This window comes from Mirounga leonina, unplaced genomic scaffold (genome assembly GCF_011800145.1).
Source record: "Mirounga leonina isolate KUSES-001 unplaced genomic scaffold, KU_Mleo_1.0 Mir_170, whole genome shotgun sequence".
Taxonomy (NCBI): Eukaryota; Metazoa; Chordata; class Mammalia; order Carnivora; family Phocidae; genus Mirounga; species Mirounga leonina.
The window spans coordinates 37,098,648-37,118,300 of NW_023270433.1; the positions used below are offsets into that span (position 1 = coordinate 37,098,648).

Genomic DNA, 19,653 nt, shown 5'->3' on the forward strand with positions numbered 1-19,653 from the left:
GGTTTTCATTAGTTTGACAAACACATTATCCCACATCCTAAAATAAAAAGATGACTGTAATGCTACTCATCAAAAGCTTCACTGAGTATGATAAATCCTAAATTCTGGATTATCTGGAAAAGAGAAATAAGTCACTTTTACTTATGAAAATGCCACTTTGCCTAACCGACATATTTAATCTAAAAAAAAAAAACAAACCCTACAAGGTAAATCTTTTGTAAATGGACCCTTGAACAGATATGGGAATATCTGCCATAAGGATCAGAAAGAAGAAATAAGGGAAGAGAACAATGGGGTGGGAGATGGGGGAGCAGTAAGAGATGGAAAGGACATAAATCCCCTGTACAGTAGGAACTTGCCAAATCTAAAGCTTATGAAGTAGGCAGAAGAGGGCTATAATTTTATAATTAGGGTGTCTCTGCAAATCTTTAGTGACTATCTTCCATGAACTTAGCACAGAGGCAGAAACTGTAAAACTGAGGCACAAGACTCCTCCATGCCCTTGAGGAACTCATCTTTACTTGGGCAATTTATACCCTAAGTGATGGCCTGTCCCCAGTGTTTGGGCTCTGCTTTTCTATCTTGTTTCTTTCAGAAACCTTATTCATGTTGAGAGGTTCGTTGTACCTAAAGGCCTGTGATTCCCAAATCTACATTTTCTTTCTTTTTCCTTTTTTCCCCCCAAATCTACACTTTCTGCATTGCCCTGAATCCTCAGTTCCGGCCCTCTCTGTCCAACCCATCTGCTGAACATCTCCATGTGAGGTGTTACAGTCACCCCAAACTCTACATTTACAGCCAAAGTTAGTATCTTTTCCCTTTAACCCCTCCTTCTTCAGTGTTTCCTATTTCTGTCAGTAACACCATCACTGTCGGGAGTCACAGACTGAAAAACTAGAGTCATCCCTGACTCTCTTTTTCTTTCCATAATCTACTTAATCACCAAATCTTCTCAATTTCCCTACACAGTGTATCTCACCTCAACTCTCCTGCTACTTCTACTCTTGTCTATTTGCCAGAATCTCAACTCCAGACTATTAGAAAAACTTCCCCGCCTCTGTGCTCTCTTGCTTTAATACAATGCCCTGGGTTCCCCCTACCATCTTTCAATGGCTCCACCTCTTTTCCCTGACTCTAAATGATGTTTTATTTTTCTTCTTTCTGCCAGGGCTCTGCATTAGACCCTTTTTACTCCTTGCCCTTCCATCCACTACTCTCAACTGCAACTATCATCTCTAAGTCCTGATCTCTCTTTAAATATTCCCAGCTCCCAGGGCGCCTGGTTGGCTCAGCCGGTTAAGTGCCTGCCTTTGGCTGGGGTCATGATCCCAGCCAGGGTCCTGGGATCGAGCCCCGCATCGGGCTCCCTGTTTGGCGGGGAGTCTGCCTCTCCTTCTCCATCTGCCCCTCCCCCAGCTCATGCTCTCTTTCAAATAATAATAACAAAAACATCTTTAAATATTCCTAACTCCTTGTTGGACACCTCTCACTGGATGCCTTGTTCACTCATCCTACTCAACATTTCCAAATTGAACTCACTGTCCCTATCAATCCTGGTTCTCTTGACCTGCCTTTTTCTGCCCTTGGTATCACCATTTTCAAAGCATGAAACTTTGGAGCCACATGTAGGCTCTTCCCCTTCCCACTGCTCTTAGTTCCTGTTTACCTTTGAAATCTTGTACCCCCTTCCTTTCTCGCCCACTCTAACACCCATTATACACTTTTACTCTTCTTCACTTGAGATCGGTCAGTGAAGGCTTTAACAAGACTTTTAATTCCACTTTTTATGTTTTATGTTTTATGTTTAAAAATCCTTTAAAATAAGGTAATTAAGCTTTGGTGTTGGTCCTATTTGTATAGTTTTACATGGATCTCTTGCTTCCAGTTTCAGGTTGCCTTTCCAATAGTACATTCCAAAATATTCATTGCTTCAACAAATACTATTTTACTATCTTTTAAGGCTCAGATTGTGGCAATAAAACATAAAAGACCAGCAGATTCCAAATAAAAGAGTGGCCAAAGTGGGAGAGGAGATAAGAAAGGAAGGCTTCCTTTGGAAAACAATGTTTGGGGTCTGATCTTGAATGGATGAGGAGTCAGTGATGAAGATTTAAAGAGAAGATGGGGAAGAACATAGTTGAGTTCACCAAGAGACTAATGAAGACTTGATGGTCAAGACTAACTCTCAGTGAAAGCTGCTAGTTAAGTAATGGGAAAGAAAAAATATGAGCAAATTAAAGCCTACAGAAATAAACAGGAAGAGCTAGTCATTTCAAGAAAGGAATGGCCAAAAGGTCCAAGGGCTACTGTGTTGCCAAAAAGGTTAAGAACTTCTAAATCAGCCCTGGATTTGGTCAGGTATGGGCCACTGATGACTTCTGAAAACAGATGCAGCAAGGTGACAAAGAAAGAAGCAAAAATGCAATGGTTCAAGAAGGGAGACAGACAGTTAAACAAAATTTGAAAAATCAACAACTAGATGAAGGTTAGCCATTAAAAGGCAGGAAAGAAAAAAAAATAATAAAAAACATGCAGAAAATAGACTAGCAGCAAGAATGAGCATCTGGATTGAAGAAAGTTCGTCTTAACACATAGGGGAATTGAGCTATTCAAAAACAGGAAGAAGTTTTCCACAAAGAGGGAGGATAGAGTTTGTAATGCTGGTTTATAGAAAATCTTTCTTTACTATAAAGACCCCCAATGACTGATTTCCTGGGTTAAAATAAAGTACTTTTCAACACTTTACTCATACTGCTCAAATCTGGAATATCAAAGCTGTTACAGTTAAGGGTGAGAAGGAGCCCATGTCTATGCCTGCCTCCACCATCTGGTCAGGTAAGATCTCTGGTCTAAAGGTAAGATCACGGAGACCATGGGCACCTGGGTGGCTCAGTCGTTAGCCATCTGCCTTCGGCTCAGGTCGTGATCCCAGGGTCCCGGGATCGAGCCCCACATCGGGCTCCCTGCTCAGCGGGGAGCCTGCTTCTCCCTCTCCCACTCCCCCGGCTTGTGTTCCCTCTCTCGCTCTGTCTCTCTCTGTCAAATAAATAAAATCTTAAAAAAAAAAGATCACGGAGACCAGCACCACAGCTCAGAAGTAGCATGAGCCTGGTGGGCATGATGAGAAGGCCCATGTCCAGAAAAGCCTGCCAAAAGCACAAAGGCCTGTGACTCTGGCTGTGTGATGGACCACAGGCAGATGATGTCAGTAAACTCCTGGAACCTTGAAGTCTTATTAGGAACTTCTAAAATATGCCTGGTACATCACTTCTTCTGGGTTGGAAAATGAGTTACAATGCATGAAGTGGAAGAGACTCAAGTGAAAGCAAAAAAAACTCACCACAGAAACAAGTGTAAGTATTAGGAACATGTGCAGAAACATTCTGACAGGCAGGGCACCTCCAACCACTCTGGCCATCTGTCAAGAAAAAGGAGAGGAAACCAAAATAATTTCCTTACAAAAGTACATGTAATTTTTAAAAATTTAAACCTAAAGGAAGCCTTAATATTATAGCAGCAGTAGTCATTTCATGTTAAAGATATCAGATATTAAGGATATCAGGATATTAAGAAACAAATTCACAATACTGAATGCTCTGTTTAAATACTGCATTTGGATTTATATATAAGGACTTTAAATATAGTAATCAAACAGGTACCCATTTTTTTTAATGTCAAGTGAGATATAATTGACATAACACTAAGTTTAAGATGTACAACATGTTAACTTGATACATTTATAAACTATAATAGGATTATCACTGTCACATTAGCTAACACCTCCATCACTTCACATGATTATCAATTCATTATGTGGTTCTTTTTTTTTTTTAAAGATTTTATTTAGGGGCGCCTGGGTGGCTCAGTCATTAAGTGTGTGCCCCCCGCTTCGGGGCTTTATTTTTTTTTTTAAGATTTTAGATTTAGGGTGCCTGGGTGGCTCAGTTGGTTAAGCAACTGCCTTCGGCTCAGGTCATGATCCTGGAGTCCCTGGATAGAGTCCCGCATCGGGCTCCCTGCTCGGCAAGGAGTCTGCTTCTCCCTCTGACCCTCCCCCCTCTCATGTGCTCTCTCTCATTCTCTCTCTCTCAAATAAATAAATAAAATCTTAAAAAAAAAAAAGATTTTAGATTTAAAGATTTTTATTTATTTATTTGACAGAGACACAGCGAGAGAGGGAACACAAGCAGGGGGAGTGGGAGAGGGAGAAGCAGGCTTCCTGCTGAGCAGAGAGCCTGACGACATGGGGCTCGATCCCAGGATCCTGGGATCATGACCTGAGCCGAAGGCAGACGCTTAACGACTGAGCCACCCAGGTGCCCCTCTAATATTAAGGTAAACATCATCTAAGTCTTGGCTTAAAAAAAAAAAGAGGGGGGTGCCTGGGTGGCTCAGTTGTTAAGCATCTGCCTTCGGCTCAGGTCATGATCCCAGGGTCCTGGGATTGAGCCCCGCATCGGGCTCCCTGCTCAGCGGGGAGCCTGCTTCTCCCTCTCCCACTCCCCCTGCTTGTGTTCCCTCTCTCGCTGTGTCTCTCTCTGTCAAATAAATAAATAAAATCTTAAAAAAAAAAAAGAGGATAAAATATTTGAGTACATTCAGGAAAACCCAAATGTCTTTTTTTTTTTTTAAAGACTTTATTTTTATGTAATCTCTACACCTAACATGGGGCTCGAACCCTCAACCCCGCTATCAACAACTGCATGCTCTACCGACTGAGCCAGCCAGGCACCCTCAGATGCCTTAAATTAGAAGAGTCACAAATCAGAAAACATGTTATTTTTTTTTTAAGGAAATTTTTAAAGATTTTATTTATTTAAAAAGATTTTATTTATTCATTTGAGAGAGACAGTGTGTGCATGAGCAGGGGGAGAGGCAGAGGGAGAGGAACAAGTAGACTCCCCGCTGAGTGCAGTGCCTAAGGCAGGGCAAGATCCCAGGATCCTGAGATCATGACCCAAGCCAAAGTCAGACACTTAACTGAGCCACCCAGGTGGCTATTTTATTTATTTATTTAGAGAAAGAGAGAGAGCACAAGTGAGCACAAGCAGGGGAGGGGGGCCAGAGGGAGACAGAGAGGGAGAGAGAGAATCTCTCAAGAGGACTCCACCGACCCCATGCTGAGCACAGAGGCTCAACTCTGCAGGGCTCGATCTCACAACCCATGAGATCGTGACCTGAGCTGAAATCACAAGTTGGTTGCTTAACCAACTGAGCCAGCCAGGCATCCCAATAACTGCTTTCTATAAATTTTCTAAAGCAAACTATACAGGAAATGTTTTCTGTAATTGCTACTTGGATAAAAGCTACCATTTTCAATAAATGTAACTGATTTTGTTATATCCCAAATATATTTTAATATTGTTATGTTAAGCTGTTTTTTAAATTTCCTTTTTTTAAAAAATTGTATTTTAGGGGCGCCTGGTGGCTCAGTCATTAAGCATCTGCCTTCAGCTCAGGTCATGATCCCAGGGTTCTGGGATCGAGCCCCGCATTGGGCTCCCTGCTCAGCGGGGAGCCTGCTTCTCCCTCTCCCACTCTCCCTGCTTGTGTTCCCTCTTTTGCTTTCTCTCTCTGCCACATAAATAAATTAAATCTTAAAATAAATAAATAAATAAAAATTTTATTTTATTTTTACCTTTTAAGTAAGCTCTGTGCCCAATATGGGGCTTGAACTCAACGCCCCTGAGATCAAGAGTTGCATGCTCTACCAACTGAGATAGCCAGGCACCCCTTAGTTCTTTATTTAAGATCTACAGCTTCATACTAGTCATCTAAAACATGTGTTCAAGGCAACAGCACAGATAAAATATTCAAGAGGAATTAGTTATTTTTAAACCTAAGTTTAAGGGGTGCCTGGATGGCTCAGTCGGTGGAGAGTATGACTCGATCTCAGGGTTGTAAGCTGGAGCCCCATATTGGGTATACTTAAAAATAAAATCTTAGGGACGCCTGGGTGGCTCAGTCACTTAAGCGTCTGCCTTCAGCTCAGGTCATGATCCAAGGTCCTGGGATCGAGTCCCACATTGGGCTCCCTGCTCAGCGGGAAGCCTGCTTCTCCCTCTGCTGCCGCTTCCCCTGCTTGTGTGCATGCTCTCTCTGACAAATAAATAAATAAAAATAAATAAAAGAAAAAAAATAAAATCTTAAAAAAAAAAAAGCTAAGTTTAAAACCTGAATATATCAAATGAGTGAGAATAACTATTCAGAAGAGAGAAATGACTGACCTGCTTGAGATGCTGGAGACCGTGCCCATTTCTTTATGCAGTTCAAATGAAACACATGGTAACAGCTCTGACAACTCCACACTGGTGCTGTGACGCGAACCAATTCACAGCACACCATACACTCATATTTTTCTGTAGTTAGCTGTTCAATTAGAGAGCCTGTTTAAAAAACCAAATGAATTAATTCAAACACAGAAAAACATTCCTTATTTTAGTCAACCAAGGATCAGCAAGGCATTTGAAGGAAGAATCCAAACACAAAGGTTTTAAGTATGTCTGATTCTAAGTAAGGTGGTTGTTCAGTGTTTGGGGACAAGAAGGGACAGGAATATGCTGAGGAAGAAGACTTAGGAAGTGGACATTCAGGTGGGGATTCACACAATTGAGGAAACATTGCCAAGAAACTGCCAATGAATTGACCAGAGTAGCCAAATGCCCCTTATAACACAGCTTAAGCATCCTCAGAAGCAACAACTGTAGCACCTTGCCCTGCCTCCTCTGAATCTGATCCAGATCCATGGATTCAGGAAGGGGCTCATGAAGCTGCAGTGGTCAGGTGAAAGAAACCTAGGCCTGGACAGGTTCCAACAACCCAGGGTGGTAACATCTCTTCTAGTAGTTGCCATGAAAGTCTCTAGTTGATCTACTCAACAAAGATATTCTTGGTGTTTACCATAATCCCATGGTAGGGTTACTAGACTAAAGGAGAGACAGACCCTGGCTCCAGAAGCCCAGCATTTGGTGAGGGAGATCAGTGTCATAAGAATCCTCCCAGATGGATTCCTTAATACTTTCACCCACTTCCAGACTTTTCCTCAAACACGATCTCAGCAAAGCCTTTCTAGATCTGAGGTAAAGTCAGGTGCTCTCAGAGGTGTGTGTATGTGTGTGTGTGTGTGTGTGTGTGTGTGAGAATTTCTTTTTTCAATCCATACTTTTTTTTTTCAAGATTTATTTGAGAGAGAGAGCATGAGCAGGGTGAAAGGGAGGGGCAGAGGGAGAAGCAGACTCCCTGCTGAGCAGGAAGCCTGACACAGGGCTCAATCCCAGGACCCAGAGATCATGACCTGAGCTAGAGGCAGATGTTTAACTGAGCCACCCAGGCACCCCTTTCAGTCCATACTTTTAGAATTTGTTTCATAAAACTATTTTATTTGTTATTGGGTCCAAATAGGCTTTAAGAATAAAATAATTAACCTTAAATAAATGCTGTGCTAAAGCACTTTACACATATTTAATTCTCTTAACAAGGCTGTAATATAGGTACCATTTTATAGATGAAGAAACTGAGGCTCAGAATGGTTCAATCACTTACCTAAGGTCACAAAGCTCATATTTTAATCATTTTATAATATTAGCTTTCCTAAGATTACTTTCTGTTTGCCCAATTTAATGGCAAAAGAAATATAGAACACAAGGACTATAAGGTCTGTGAGGCAGGGCCAGGGCATTGTCTGCCTTGCTCACTGTTTTATTTCCAATGCCTGGCCATTAGCAGGTGCTCAGTAAATATTTATTAAATGAATGGATGAAGAAATAAATGAGTATCATCTAGTCTGTTCTATAACCTCTCTCCCTTGAAAGTTTCAGGCTTCAGTAGTTTTTGAGATAGCTCTTTTGTTCTGATGAAAGCCTGGAATAAAGATTTTGTGTGGCTGATAAAGGGAAATCTAGTCACTTTAGATAACCGATAAACACATCAAAAACTGAATTATATTTTAAAAAACTAAAGAACCAGACTTAGATTCTTTCTTAAAAGCAGGGATACCCTATTCTGCATCAGTTAATGTCTCTGAATAACAAAGTTAATTACATTTCCTACCATTTAGCATGCTACGTGTGGAAGATTCTGAAGGGGTAAGTAAGAGGGAGCTCAGTAAAGAGTGAGATTATGAGTGAGTCATCTACATACAAGAGCCTGACTGTGGCAGAGGAATAGTTTGTGAGAATTACACTTGGAATAAATTTTGTAGAAAATGCCTATTGACTATTCTAGGACAGAACTGAGAATTAAAGGACACAAAAAAGTAAGTGAAGTTGGGAACATACATGAGAACCCTATGATCGACTGCTGTTTTGATTTCTGCCCTGAAGGCTGTCTTTTTATTGTATTGTTTCTCTTATTCATTAAGTTTATGGCTTGTTAATATTGTTTTATATGTGATGTTTCTAAATCCAGTCACAGTGAAACTGACCACTAGTATGCACATACATATAGTAATGTGGGAACAACTGCCAACTTTGAATAACCCACAAAGCTCTACTCAGCCCTCTGCAAAGGCTGTTCCTCTCACATCCCATGTTGAATTGGACAGTAAATCCTGCTGGCACTACCTTCAGAATACATCTAGAATCCAAGCCCTGCTGCTATTACTATGGCCCAAGCCACTATCTCTTCACCTGGGTTATTAAAATGGCCTCCTAACTAATCTTCCTATTTCTGCCTTTGCCCCCTTCAGTCTATTCTCACCACAGCAGCCAGAGGGAGCCTGTTAAAATGCAAATTAGATGATGCCACTCAGGCCCAGAACTTGCCAATGGTTTCTACATCACCTGTCTGTAAAAGCCAAAGTTCTTACAAAGGCCTTCATCACTCCCGGTCCTCACCTGTTATTCCTCTTTCCCTAAGTCACTACTCTAAGAACACACTGACCTCCTTCCTGGCCCCAGACCGGCAGGCAGATTTCTGCCTGAGGCTCTTTACAACTTGGTGCTCCCTCTGCCTAATACTTTTCCCTAGACTTTGGCATAGCTCAGTCCCCTACCGCCTTCAGGTGTTTACTCAAAATGTGATCTTCTCAATGAGAAGACTGGCCTTGGCCATATTTTAAAAAATTGTAACCCACTCCCTGAACATTCCCTATTACTTTTCCATACTGTATTTTTCTCCACACCATTTGAATCTTACAGATCATTTATTTTCTCCACGTCACTTATATATCCTATCTTATATATCATATATTTTGCTTTTTTCATCTTATTTCCTAACTCTATACACAGAATGTACACTCCTTGATGGCTGAGGTTTTTACCTACAGGGCTGCCTGGGACGTAGTGGGCACTCAAGGATACTTGTATGAATGAATGAAAAGAAATAAAAATATAGCAAAAGGTTCCAGAAAGACCTAGAAAGAGAAACAGTATAATCCTTTCACCAACAATGCTTCGGTTTTATCAAAACATGTGTAACACATGTAAAATATGGTACTGTCCCGGAATAGCTTTCTGCTGGTAAACTATAACATTTCAGGTCCAAGACTCTTGTCTGCTGGCTGCCAGCCCTGGCGTGACCACCGGCTCTTCTTCAATCCTAAATCCTCTTCCACTAGAGTTTCCCCATAATTTCTCAGTCATGACTCTGTCTACTCCATACTTGTACTTTGAAAGCATGTCAGTAAAGAGGGTGATGCACCCACTGAAATAACTGGAAAAGACCTGACTGAAGTGTTAACTGACTACAGACTTTTCAGATGCACCAATAACTGTTTAAAAAAACCCCAAAAGCAATACTGATTTGAAAAATCCAAGAGCACACTGTGATTAAAAAAAAAAAGCCATTAAAAAAATAGATGTACACTAAAAATAATGATACACTAAAAATAGATGTACACTAAAAATAATCTGATATCTGGAATTTATCTTAAAATATATCAACAAAAATAAAAATTAGATAAAAAATGGGAGATTGTTTAAATATTAATGCTTATCTATTTTATTGCATATTATATATTTAGAATACAATGCAAAGATTTCTTAAGGAGTGGAAAATATCACATTATAGTAAGCAAAAAGATGAACACTGTTTATATTATATGATTTAAACAATGTAAAACTGAGCATTGGAAAATTCTGTAAGAAAATAGAACAAAAGGTTAAAGCTGGTTATTATGTAGATGCTGGGACTAAAGGTGAATTACCTACTAAAGCGACTTTATTAAGTTACCTCATGAAATGTGAGGCAGCTGTTTTTAAAAAGCTAATACACAGGCTCCATGCTCAGTGAGGAGTTTGCTTGAGATTCTTTCTCCCTCTGCCCCTCCTGCCTGTGCTCTCTCTCACTCTCTCTAAAAAAAATAAATAAATCTTTAAAAAAAAGGCTAATACAATATAAACATGGTCAACATGTTCAAGATGGTTTTGCTGAGGGACGCCTGGGTGGCTCAGTTGGTTAAGTGTTTGCCTTTGGCTCAGGTCATGATCCCAGGGTCCTAGGATCGAGTCCCACATCGGGCTCCTTGCTCACCGGGGAGCCTGCTTCTCCCTCTGCCTGCCGCTCCCCCTGCTTCTGTTCTCTCTCTGACAAATAAATAAATAAAATCTTAAAAAAAAAAAAAAAAGATGGTTTTGCTGAGTCTGAAGCATATATCAGATACCACATTTATTTATGTGAGTCTGAAGCTTGTGGCAGAGCTTAGGAACTGGAGGTAAAAGTTTAGAAGTCAGCACAGCACAGAGGCAGTGGCTGAAAGATATGGAACCAGTTGTAATCTTCCAATGAGACCTTATCAAGTAAGAAGAACAGAGGGCTAAGATAAAGCCCTGGGAAACACCAACATTTAAGAAAGAGGTGGAGGAAGAGAAACTTGAAGGACACAAGCTGGAACAGCCAAGGAGAACAAGGAGGACCAGAAATGTGTGGTATCAAGGAAGTAACATTTCAACAAAGACTCCTTTACATCAGACTCAAAGGGAAACCCAGGATAAGGACTGAAATACATCTGTCTGCTGGGGGTGGCAAATAGGAAGGCATTAATGACCTATCAGTAGCTGAGAGGCAAGTGGTGATGATAGCAGAGGACTGAGAAGTGAATCAAAATAGGGAAAAGGAAACAAGAGTGGTGACTCTTGATTAAACTGGAATGGAAGGAAAGGAAACACTGGGGGCGGGGGGCAGCGAGGAGGGCACATGACAAGGGCACTTTTTCCTTTTGGAGTGTGTGACAGACTTGGGAAGACAGCTTCAGGCTGAGAACTTGGAATGGTAGATGTGAAAAGGCTGATGGAAGAAAACAAAGGAGATTTCAGAATGAATGAACGAAAAGGAGGTTAGGCACAGATGTCTCTGAGTTCGCATTTAAGGGAACAAAAAGCTGAGAAAATTATGCCTGATGATCTCCCCTTTCTCTGTGAAATAGGAGGCAAGGAGGTCCATTGAGTTTGAGGGAGACGAATGGCAGGAAGGTCTGAATAAGACTGGAAAAGATTTGGAGTAGTCTTAGATGAAAATGAGAAGGGCAGCTGACCAAGGTCATGTAAGGGGAAATGGGCAGTACTGAAAGTCAACTGAAGTTGGAGAATCACTAATCAAAAATATTTACTGAGAACCTACTGTGTGCCAGGCATTGTTTAAACACTAAGAATATACAGTCAAAAAACCAGACAAAAATCTACTGCCCTTAGGAAGTTATTATCTAGTAGGGGAAGGTAAACAATAAACAAATAATGAAAAATTATTGAAATTATATGAAAAAATAGTGATATCAAATAGTGATAAGTGCTACGGAGAAAAATAAACCAGTAAAGGATAGGGAATGCTGGTGACGGGGGAAATACTAGAGTTCTAAACAGGGTGATCAGAAGACTTTCCTGAGAGGGTGAGTGACTCTGCAGCAGCACCAAATCTGTACTATCATATGATTTCCTGGAACAGCATTCTGTTAGTCAGATGGAGCAGAAAAGGTAGACTGCAGCATCAACCCAGGGTGGGGATTCTGCCAAATGGCTTGGCAGAAGGATAATACTTTAAAATTACATTAAGGCCCAGCCTGATGAGGGAATAAAGAAGGATAGACAGCTGACGATACAGTTAGTGGGTGGAACAGACTGAGAGTGCCAGAAGGACGGGAGGATGGTCAGAAAGTAGTAGGGGGTGTGGAGGGATAATGAAGGTGAAGGTCAGTCACTGTGGTTGAGAAGATCAAAGAACGTGAGGATGGTATAATCCATATGATCACTAAAGTCTCGCAGAATAATAGCAGGATTTATGGTAAATCAGTAGTTCTCAAATCAGTAACTTGCAGGCTTGTTAAAAAATAAGATTGTTGGGCCCTACTCCCAGAATTTGTTTGTTAAGTCTGAGGTGAGGCCCAAGAATATGCTTTTCTAACAAGTTCCCCAGTGTTGCTGATGGCTGCTGGTCTGGAAGTACATCCAGAGATGTACATCCTTGAGAACCACTGTAGAAGAAGAAAGATATAGGCAGGAGGCTTTAATAAATGACGCTAGGGCTGGGAGATTTGGAGGCTAATACATAAAGATAAAGAGACAGAAGGTGATGTAGCCAAAAAGTGATGTAGCATTAGGTTCAAAGGAGCAGGGATTCTGATACAAGATAGAAGTGTAATGGTTCAGAAAGGACACTGGGAGAGGAGCATGCTCTTCCCGTCCTCCAGAAACTAAGGCAAGCGGGATAAAGGAAAAGAGCATGCTCTGAACAGACTGTAAGGAAAGGGGTGAACTTAGAGAAGCCCACAGATTAATTAAGAGCAGAAGCAGAGGGGCACCTGGGTGGCTCAGCCATTAAGCATTTGCCTTCAGCTCAGGTCATGATCCCAGGGTCCTGGAATCGAGCCCTGCATCGGGCTCCCTGCTCTGCGGGAAGCCTGCTTCTTCCTCTCCCATTCCCCCTGCTTGTGTTCCCTCTCACTGTGTCTCTCTCTGTCAAATAAATAAAATCTTAAAAAAAAAGAGCAGGAGCAGAGCAGGAACTGACTAAGGATATAGGGGATCCTGTTACCAGAGAATGAGGGATCCAGACAGCTTGGCAGAACAGGAGCAGTGCTAGTTTCAGTACAGAACGAGAGTAAGCAAAGACCACTCTCCAGCAGCCATGGAGACTTATATTTGGGGTGATCCTCTCTTTCCATTCTATCAAGCTTTCATCTCCACCACTCCACCAAAACTGCTCTTATCAAGACCAATAACCTTCACACCACCAAATCCAACAATCAATATCCAGTTGTCCTCTTGCTGGACCCATCAGTAGCATTTGGCACAACTGATCACTCCCTTCTCCTTGAGTTCTTTTTTTAGTTTGGTGTTTAAAACATGGTTCACTTCGGGGCACCTGGGTGGCTCAGTCGTTAAGCGGCTGCCTTCGGCTCAGGTCATGGTCCCAGGGTCCTGGGATCGAGCCCTGCATCGGGCTCCCTGCTCGGCGGGAAGCCTGCTTCTCCCTCTCCCACTCCCCCTGCTTGTGTTCCCTCTCTCGCTGTGTCTCTCTCTGTCAAATAAATAAATAAAATCTTAAAAAAAAAAAAAAAAATAGTTCACTCCCAGAGTGCCTGGGTGGCTCAGTTGGTTAAGTGTCTGCCTTCGGCTCTGGTCATGAACCCAGGATCCTGGGGTCAAGCCCTGCATCGGGATCCCTTTTCAGAGGACAGCCTACTTCTCCCTCTCCCTCTGTCATTTCCCCTGCTTATGCCTACATACATACGTACATACGTACATACATAAATAAATAAATTCTTTAAGCAAAAACATGGTTCGCGTCCTAGTTCAATTCCTACTCATTCTCCATCTCTTTTGCTGGGTCCTTCCAACCTTGAAACACTGAGGTATAGGAAGGCTCTACCCTCAAACTTCTCTTCTCTGACTACACTCACACCTTAGGTGACCTCTAGTCTGCTAGAGGACTCCATGTTGAAAGTTCCCAAATTTAAATCTCCGGTCCAGATCTCTGCCTGAATTTTTAACTCCCTACTTAACCAAATAATCAAAATTTTCTAAACAAGGAGTAGACAAAACAAAATATATCCAAAAACACCTTTTCCAACAAGTAAAGTCTAAGAAAACTTTTCCAACAAGAAGACTAAGAAAGACTGGGAGGAGACTAAGGAGACATGATGACTAATTGCAACGTGGTATCCTGGACTGGATCCTGGAACAAAAAAAGGGTGGTAGTGGAAAAAATGGCAAAATCCAAATAAAGTCTACAGTTTAGTTTATACCAGTGTTAATTTCTTGGTTTTGACCAAGGACCAGAGTTAGTTATGTAAGATATTAACATCAGACAAAGCTGGGTGAAGGATATATGGGAATTCCCTGTACTATCTTTGTAACTTTCTATAAATCCAAAATTATCTCAAACTAAAAAGTTTTCAAAACAAACAACACCTTTTCCTCTCCCAGGTTTTACCACTTCAGTACCTGGCAATTCTACTTTTTTTAAAGATTTTATTTTTTAAATAGTCTCTATAGCTAATGTGGGACTTGAACCTACAACCCAGAGATCAAGAGTTGCATGCTCCACCGACTGAGCCAGCCAGGTACCCCAGCAATTCTAATTTTACATTACTCAGGCACAAAAGCCTTGGCTTGGTCCTTGAACCCTCTCATTCTCTTGCAGCCAACATCTAGTCTATCTCCAAATCCTGAGTTTTATCTTCCAAATATATCCAAAGTCTAACACTCTTACCTCTTCCAACACTACTATCCTAGTCCAAGTCTCCATCATCAACTATGTGAATTACTGCAACAGCCTCCTAACTTGTCCCCTTGCTTACTTAGAGCCAATTCTCCATAGAGCAGGCTGAGTGATCGTTTTAGAATGTTAGTAGGATTATGTCATCCCTTTTCCCCAAAACCTCCAGCTGCTTCTCATTATCTTAATCAGAACCAAGTCCAAGGGCCTCACATGATCCAGCCCCTGTGATTTCTCTGATATCCTCTACTGCCCGCCTCTTCCGTTGCTCACAATGTCCCCCTCCCACCTGAATCTAAACTTGCTTCTCCCTCTGTTTGGAATAACTCTTCAAGAGAGCCACATGGTGCACTTCTGCATTTCCTCTGGTCTCTATTCAAGTGTCTCATCAAACAGAACAGACCAACCTAGCTAAACAAGTGCCCCTGTTACTCTGTCCTTTTAACCTGCTTTGTATTTCTCTTTAGTCCTTACTCACCACCTAACATATTAAATATTGGTTTAAGTGCTTTCTGCCTGCCTTCCCTACCAGAATGTGAATCTCACCAATACTGTACTCCCAGTGCTGAGAACAGTGCTTGTACACAGTATTTATTCAATAAATATGAATAAAATGTTCTCAAAAATATGTGGGGATGTGAGGCCAAGAGAGATCTGTTAGGTAGAATTCTAAGATGGCCTCTAAAATTCCCACATGCATACAGGTGTGCGTACCCTGTATAATCTCCTTCCCTTGCGTATGGGTGGGGCTGATCTAATCAGGCGAACCCTTTAAAAACAGTTTAGGGATCAAAGAAGTCAGAGAGATCTGAACAATCTGTAGCACATATTTTCCTATAGACCTTGAAAAAGGAAAGTACCATGTTGTGTAGAGGGCCATGTGGTAGGGTATTGCAGGTAACCTCTAAGAGCTGTGAGTGCTCCCCAGCCAATAGCCAGCACGGATATGGAAGACCTCATTCTACACCCATAAGGAACTAAATCCTACCAAAAACCAGTGAGCATGGAAGAGAATCCTATGTCTCAGAGGAGATTGCCTCCCTGGCCAAATTCTAGTCCTCTGAAGCTCTGAGTAGAGAACTAACCCATAACCAGACTCCTGACCCAAAGAAACTGTGATATAATAAACTTGTGCTATTCTAAGCCACTACATTTGTGGTAATTTGTTATGAAGCAAAAGGAAACTATTAACCAGCCTTAAGAATTCAAGAACAACCCTAGTATAACATTACCTTGGTTCACATATAAGCTGAGGTCCCAAGAGGAAGAACTGCCTAGTGAAGCAAATGAGAACTGGAAGAACTATAAGCCAGTGTAAAAACAGGCCTGGGCAGGAGGTGACTTCACGTGTTAGGCTGGGCTATGTACATTAAACTGGAAGGAGACCAGATGGTGAAGGTCCATGAGGAAGAGCTACCGGAAGGAAGCTGTTCACCCTAGATGAAACATATACCCAGGGCAAAATGAGAAATGTCTTCAAATGCCGCAATAAAGTTGATTTGCGATGAGGGGGAGGGAAACTGTGAGGAGAGAGACTGGTTGCTGTGTTGCTTCAGAGGGCAGAACTTGAACCAGGGTATAGAAAGTATTTATTGGAAAGAAGTTTTCAGTTCAATGGACGGAAGAACTTTCCAACAGAGCTGAGTACCTATTATGTTCTAAGAGCTATGATAAGCAAGAGGGATATAAAAATGAAGAAAGAGGGGTGCTTGGGTGCTCAGTTGGTTAAGTGTGGGACTCTTGATTTTGGTTCATGTCATGATCATGGGGTCATGAGATCGAGCCCCACACTGGACTCTGTGCTCAGCAGGGAGTCTGCTTGAGATTCTCTCTCTACCGCTCTCTGTCCCTCCCCACCACTGTGCACACATGCATGCTCTCTCTCTCTCCTCTCTCAAATGAATAAATTAAACCTTTACAAAAAATGAAAAAAGATATAGTTTCTGCTTCCGAGGAGCTTACAGACTAGTGGAGGGCACCGACACATAAATGATGATGGCTTCCAGTGGTAACTGCTCTAACTGAAACATGTGTATGTAAGGGAAAGACGTATCACAGGGCAAGAAAAGATTAATGCCATCTGTAATGGTGAGCACAGGTGTCCTGGACATGTCGCTAAACTAGCTATTGAAAAATGAGTAAGAATTCATTAGTGAATGTAGTGGTAGACATTCTAAACTTTTTTTTTTAAATTTTTTTAAAAAGATTTTATTTATTTATTTAAGAGATGCGAGTATTCTTGCAGCGCCACAAGAGAGACGAGAGACAGAATGAGAGACAGAGAGCATGAGAGGGAGGAGGGTCAGAGGGAGAAGCAGACTCCCTGCCGAGCAGGGAGCCCGATGCGGGACTCGATCCCGGGACTCCAGGATCATGACCTGAGCTGAAGGCAGTCGCTTAACCAACTGAGCCACCCAGGCGCCCCAGTGGTAGACATTCTAGACAAAGAGAGCCACATACGCAACAGCAGGGAAAGATGAAATGGCACAGAGTACAGAGAATAAAATGTGGTGAGGGACTGAAGCAGCATAAGGTGGAGTGGCCAGGTAAGGAAGAACCCAGAATCTGTATGCGGTGAGAAATAAACAGGGGAGGGGCGCCTGGGTGGCTCAGTCGTTAAGCGTCTGCCTTCGGCTCAGGTCATGATCCCGGGGTCCTAGGATCGAGCCCACATCGGGCTCCCTGCTCCGTGGGAAGACTGCTTCTCCCTCTCCCACTCCCCCTGCTTGTGTTCCCTCTCTCACTGTCTCTCTCTCTGTCAAATAAATAAATAAATAAACAGGGGAGCTACACAGTTCAATGTGTATTTTAGAAAGATCACTCTCTGACGCTAGTGTGACAGCTGGACTGAGAGAGAGAAAGTGAAGATGGCAAGAGTGGTCAGTACCTCTTGCAGATAAGCAGACAAGAGATGATGCAGGCTGGAACGAAGAGAGGGAGTGGAGATGTTATCATCCCCTACTTGTGCTTTCAAGATTTAAAAAAAAAAAAAATCTTGTAACCAAACATCTGTAAGACCTATATCTGCATTTTAAAAAACACTTACTAAATTCATTTGTTAAGAAAAGAAGTTCCCTATTTGTATTTGCTTATGATATATAAAAACTAAGTAAGTGGCTATCTACTGGGGAGGGAAGCAAGTGGTGGCAGGACCCAGGCAGATGATGAATAAGGACAGAGAGAAATGTTTCACTGTGTACCTTTTTATACTTTCTGGTTCCTGAACTCTGTGTATTATCTATTAAAAAACAAAACAAAACAAAACAAAACAAAACACTTCTACCCTCTAGGTAGATTTACCTGTGTGTGTTTCCACATTCTTTAGCACGTGGTTCTGTTTGCCTCGGGGGAAAGATGTTACTTGAGGCTCCTGCCTCCTTACAGCACATTTCTCTGGGTCAACCCTTCTGGAAGACTTGTTGACGACTGCCAAGTTCCCATTGTCACAGGCAGATTTTGCTGGTCTTTCATTAGGATTATCCTTTGGAATGGGGGCCATGTTGTTTCTGGGTCCGGCATTTGTATGTCGTTGGCCCTCTTGTTTTGGTGGATTCCTGCCTGGTCGTGGCCTGGCCCCTTCCACTTCCCAGGGAGGCCTTTTCTGTGGGTATCTTCTTTGCTCATTGCGTTTGGCCGCATACCCATCCAATATTCCTTTCTTAAAGGATGTATCCAAAGAGTCAGGGTGGATAACCCCCACAGGTTTGGTATTTTCAGGTCCAGCATCCTCGGATTTTGGAGTCATTCTGTTACCCCACTCACATTTGAGTTTTCCCTTGACTTTTGGTCCTCTACCATAGCCGTACACAAACTGGGCTGCTTTTTTGGGTTTTGCTCCCCTGGGATCTGCACTAACAATTTCCTTCTCATTCTCAGAAGGGCTGTGTTCTCTGGGGTTTGTCCCACTCTCCGACCTTGCCACACTTTCTAAGCCAGCTGCATCTGAGGTCTGGTCAGTGAGATTCTGTACTTTCTTGACTTTGATATGCTGCTTTTCACTCCTCAATTTCTGCCAAGGTTGATTCTGAAGGCCATGGCTCTTGAGTGATTTGTTAGAAGCAGAGGACTGAAAAGAAATCTGTTGACTTTTAGGTTTGCCTCCCAAAGGATAACTGTGCTGATGAACAGCAGAGATGTCATCATAAGGGACTTGCCTGGAAAGGTGACAGGGAGGTGGTGAACTATAATTTCTTCTATCAATCCTATTAGAATCTAGTCTCCTTTGACTCCCACAATTTAGACCAGAATTTTTTCTCTCCTGAGGAATAAACTCAGCAGCATCCGTATTGAATTTAAAAGTACCTAGGACATAAGAAAATAGACATGCCAGTGAAGAAATTAATCATCACCCATGAAGCCCAGAAGACTCTAAGCCATAATCTAAATATTATTTTCCTAAGGACTTGTATAAAACAGGCTCTTAGTGAGGCCTATGTTTCCTGTGAATGTGATGGGTTCAAGGTGCTTGTGGAACACTGACCATTTCATGTCCAGTAACCTCACCAATAGCCACTGCTAAGAACTACTAAGTAAAACTCCTCACCTGGGTGATTAAGCATTATTATTATTATTATTTATTTTTTTAAATATAAGCTCCACGCTCTATATAGGGCTTGAAATCACAGCCCCAAGATTGAGAGTCCCATGCTGTGCCTCCTGAGCCAGCCAGGCATCCTAATCAGGCATTATTTATACATGCACTTATTTTATCAAAAAATTTTAGGTCAGCAAACAATTCTGAGGTGAGAATCAATCAGCAGGTTCCATGTGGTCTTTCAAAACTCTTAAGGTAGCACTGTGTAATATCAAGTAAACAGGTTTTGGAGTCAGCCAGAATCAGTTTGAAGTCTGGCCCTCCAATTTATGGTATGAGCCTAGGGATATCACTTGATTGCTTTTAGCCTTCATTCTCTCATCCATGACAAAAGATGATACTATTTCAAAGGGCTACTGTGAAATTTAATTAAGATTTCATACAGATAAACTTAATGAGTACATTAGTTC

At 41.9% G+C, this 19,653-nt stretch overlaps 1 protein-coding gene across 8 annotated transcripts in view; it reads right to left on the reverse strand.

Annotated features, from left to right (window-relative positions):
* NFX1 (nuclear transcription factor, X-box binding 1) overlaps positions 1–19,653 on the reverse strand; it is an 88,928-nt gene that overhangs the window by 65,870 nt on the left and 3,405 nt on the right. For 7 of the 8 annotated variants that reach the window (XR_004681294.1, XM_035016476.1, XM_035016478.1 and 4 more), the window contains exons 2-4: positions 17,950–18,951; positions 6,228–6,386; positions 3,341–3,418 (exon numbers count right to left, since the gene is read on the reverse strand). Coding sequence is in view for 7 of the 8 variants with exons in the window: in XM_035016476.1 (XP_034872367.1) it covers positions 3,341–3,418; positions 6,228–6,386; positions 17,950–18,951 (1,239 nt within the window). In the remaining variant the exon portion in view is untranslated. Of the gene's footprint in view, positions 1–3,340; positions 3,419–6,227; positions 6,387–17,949; positions 19,619–19,653 lie in introns of those variants that run through there. The other variant, XM_035016481.1, reaches the window with a different exon arrangement.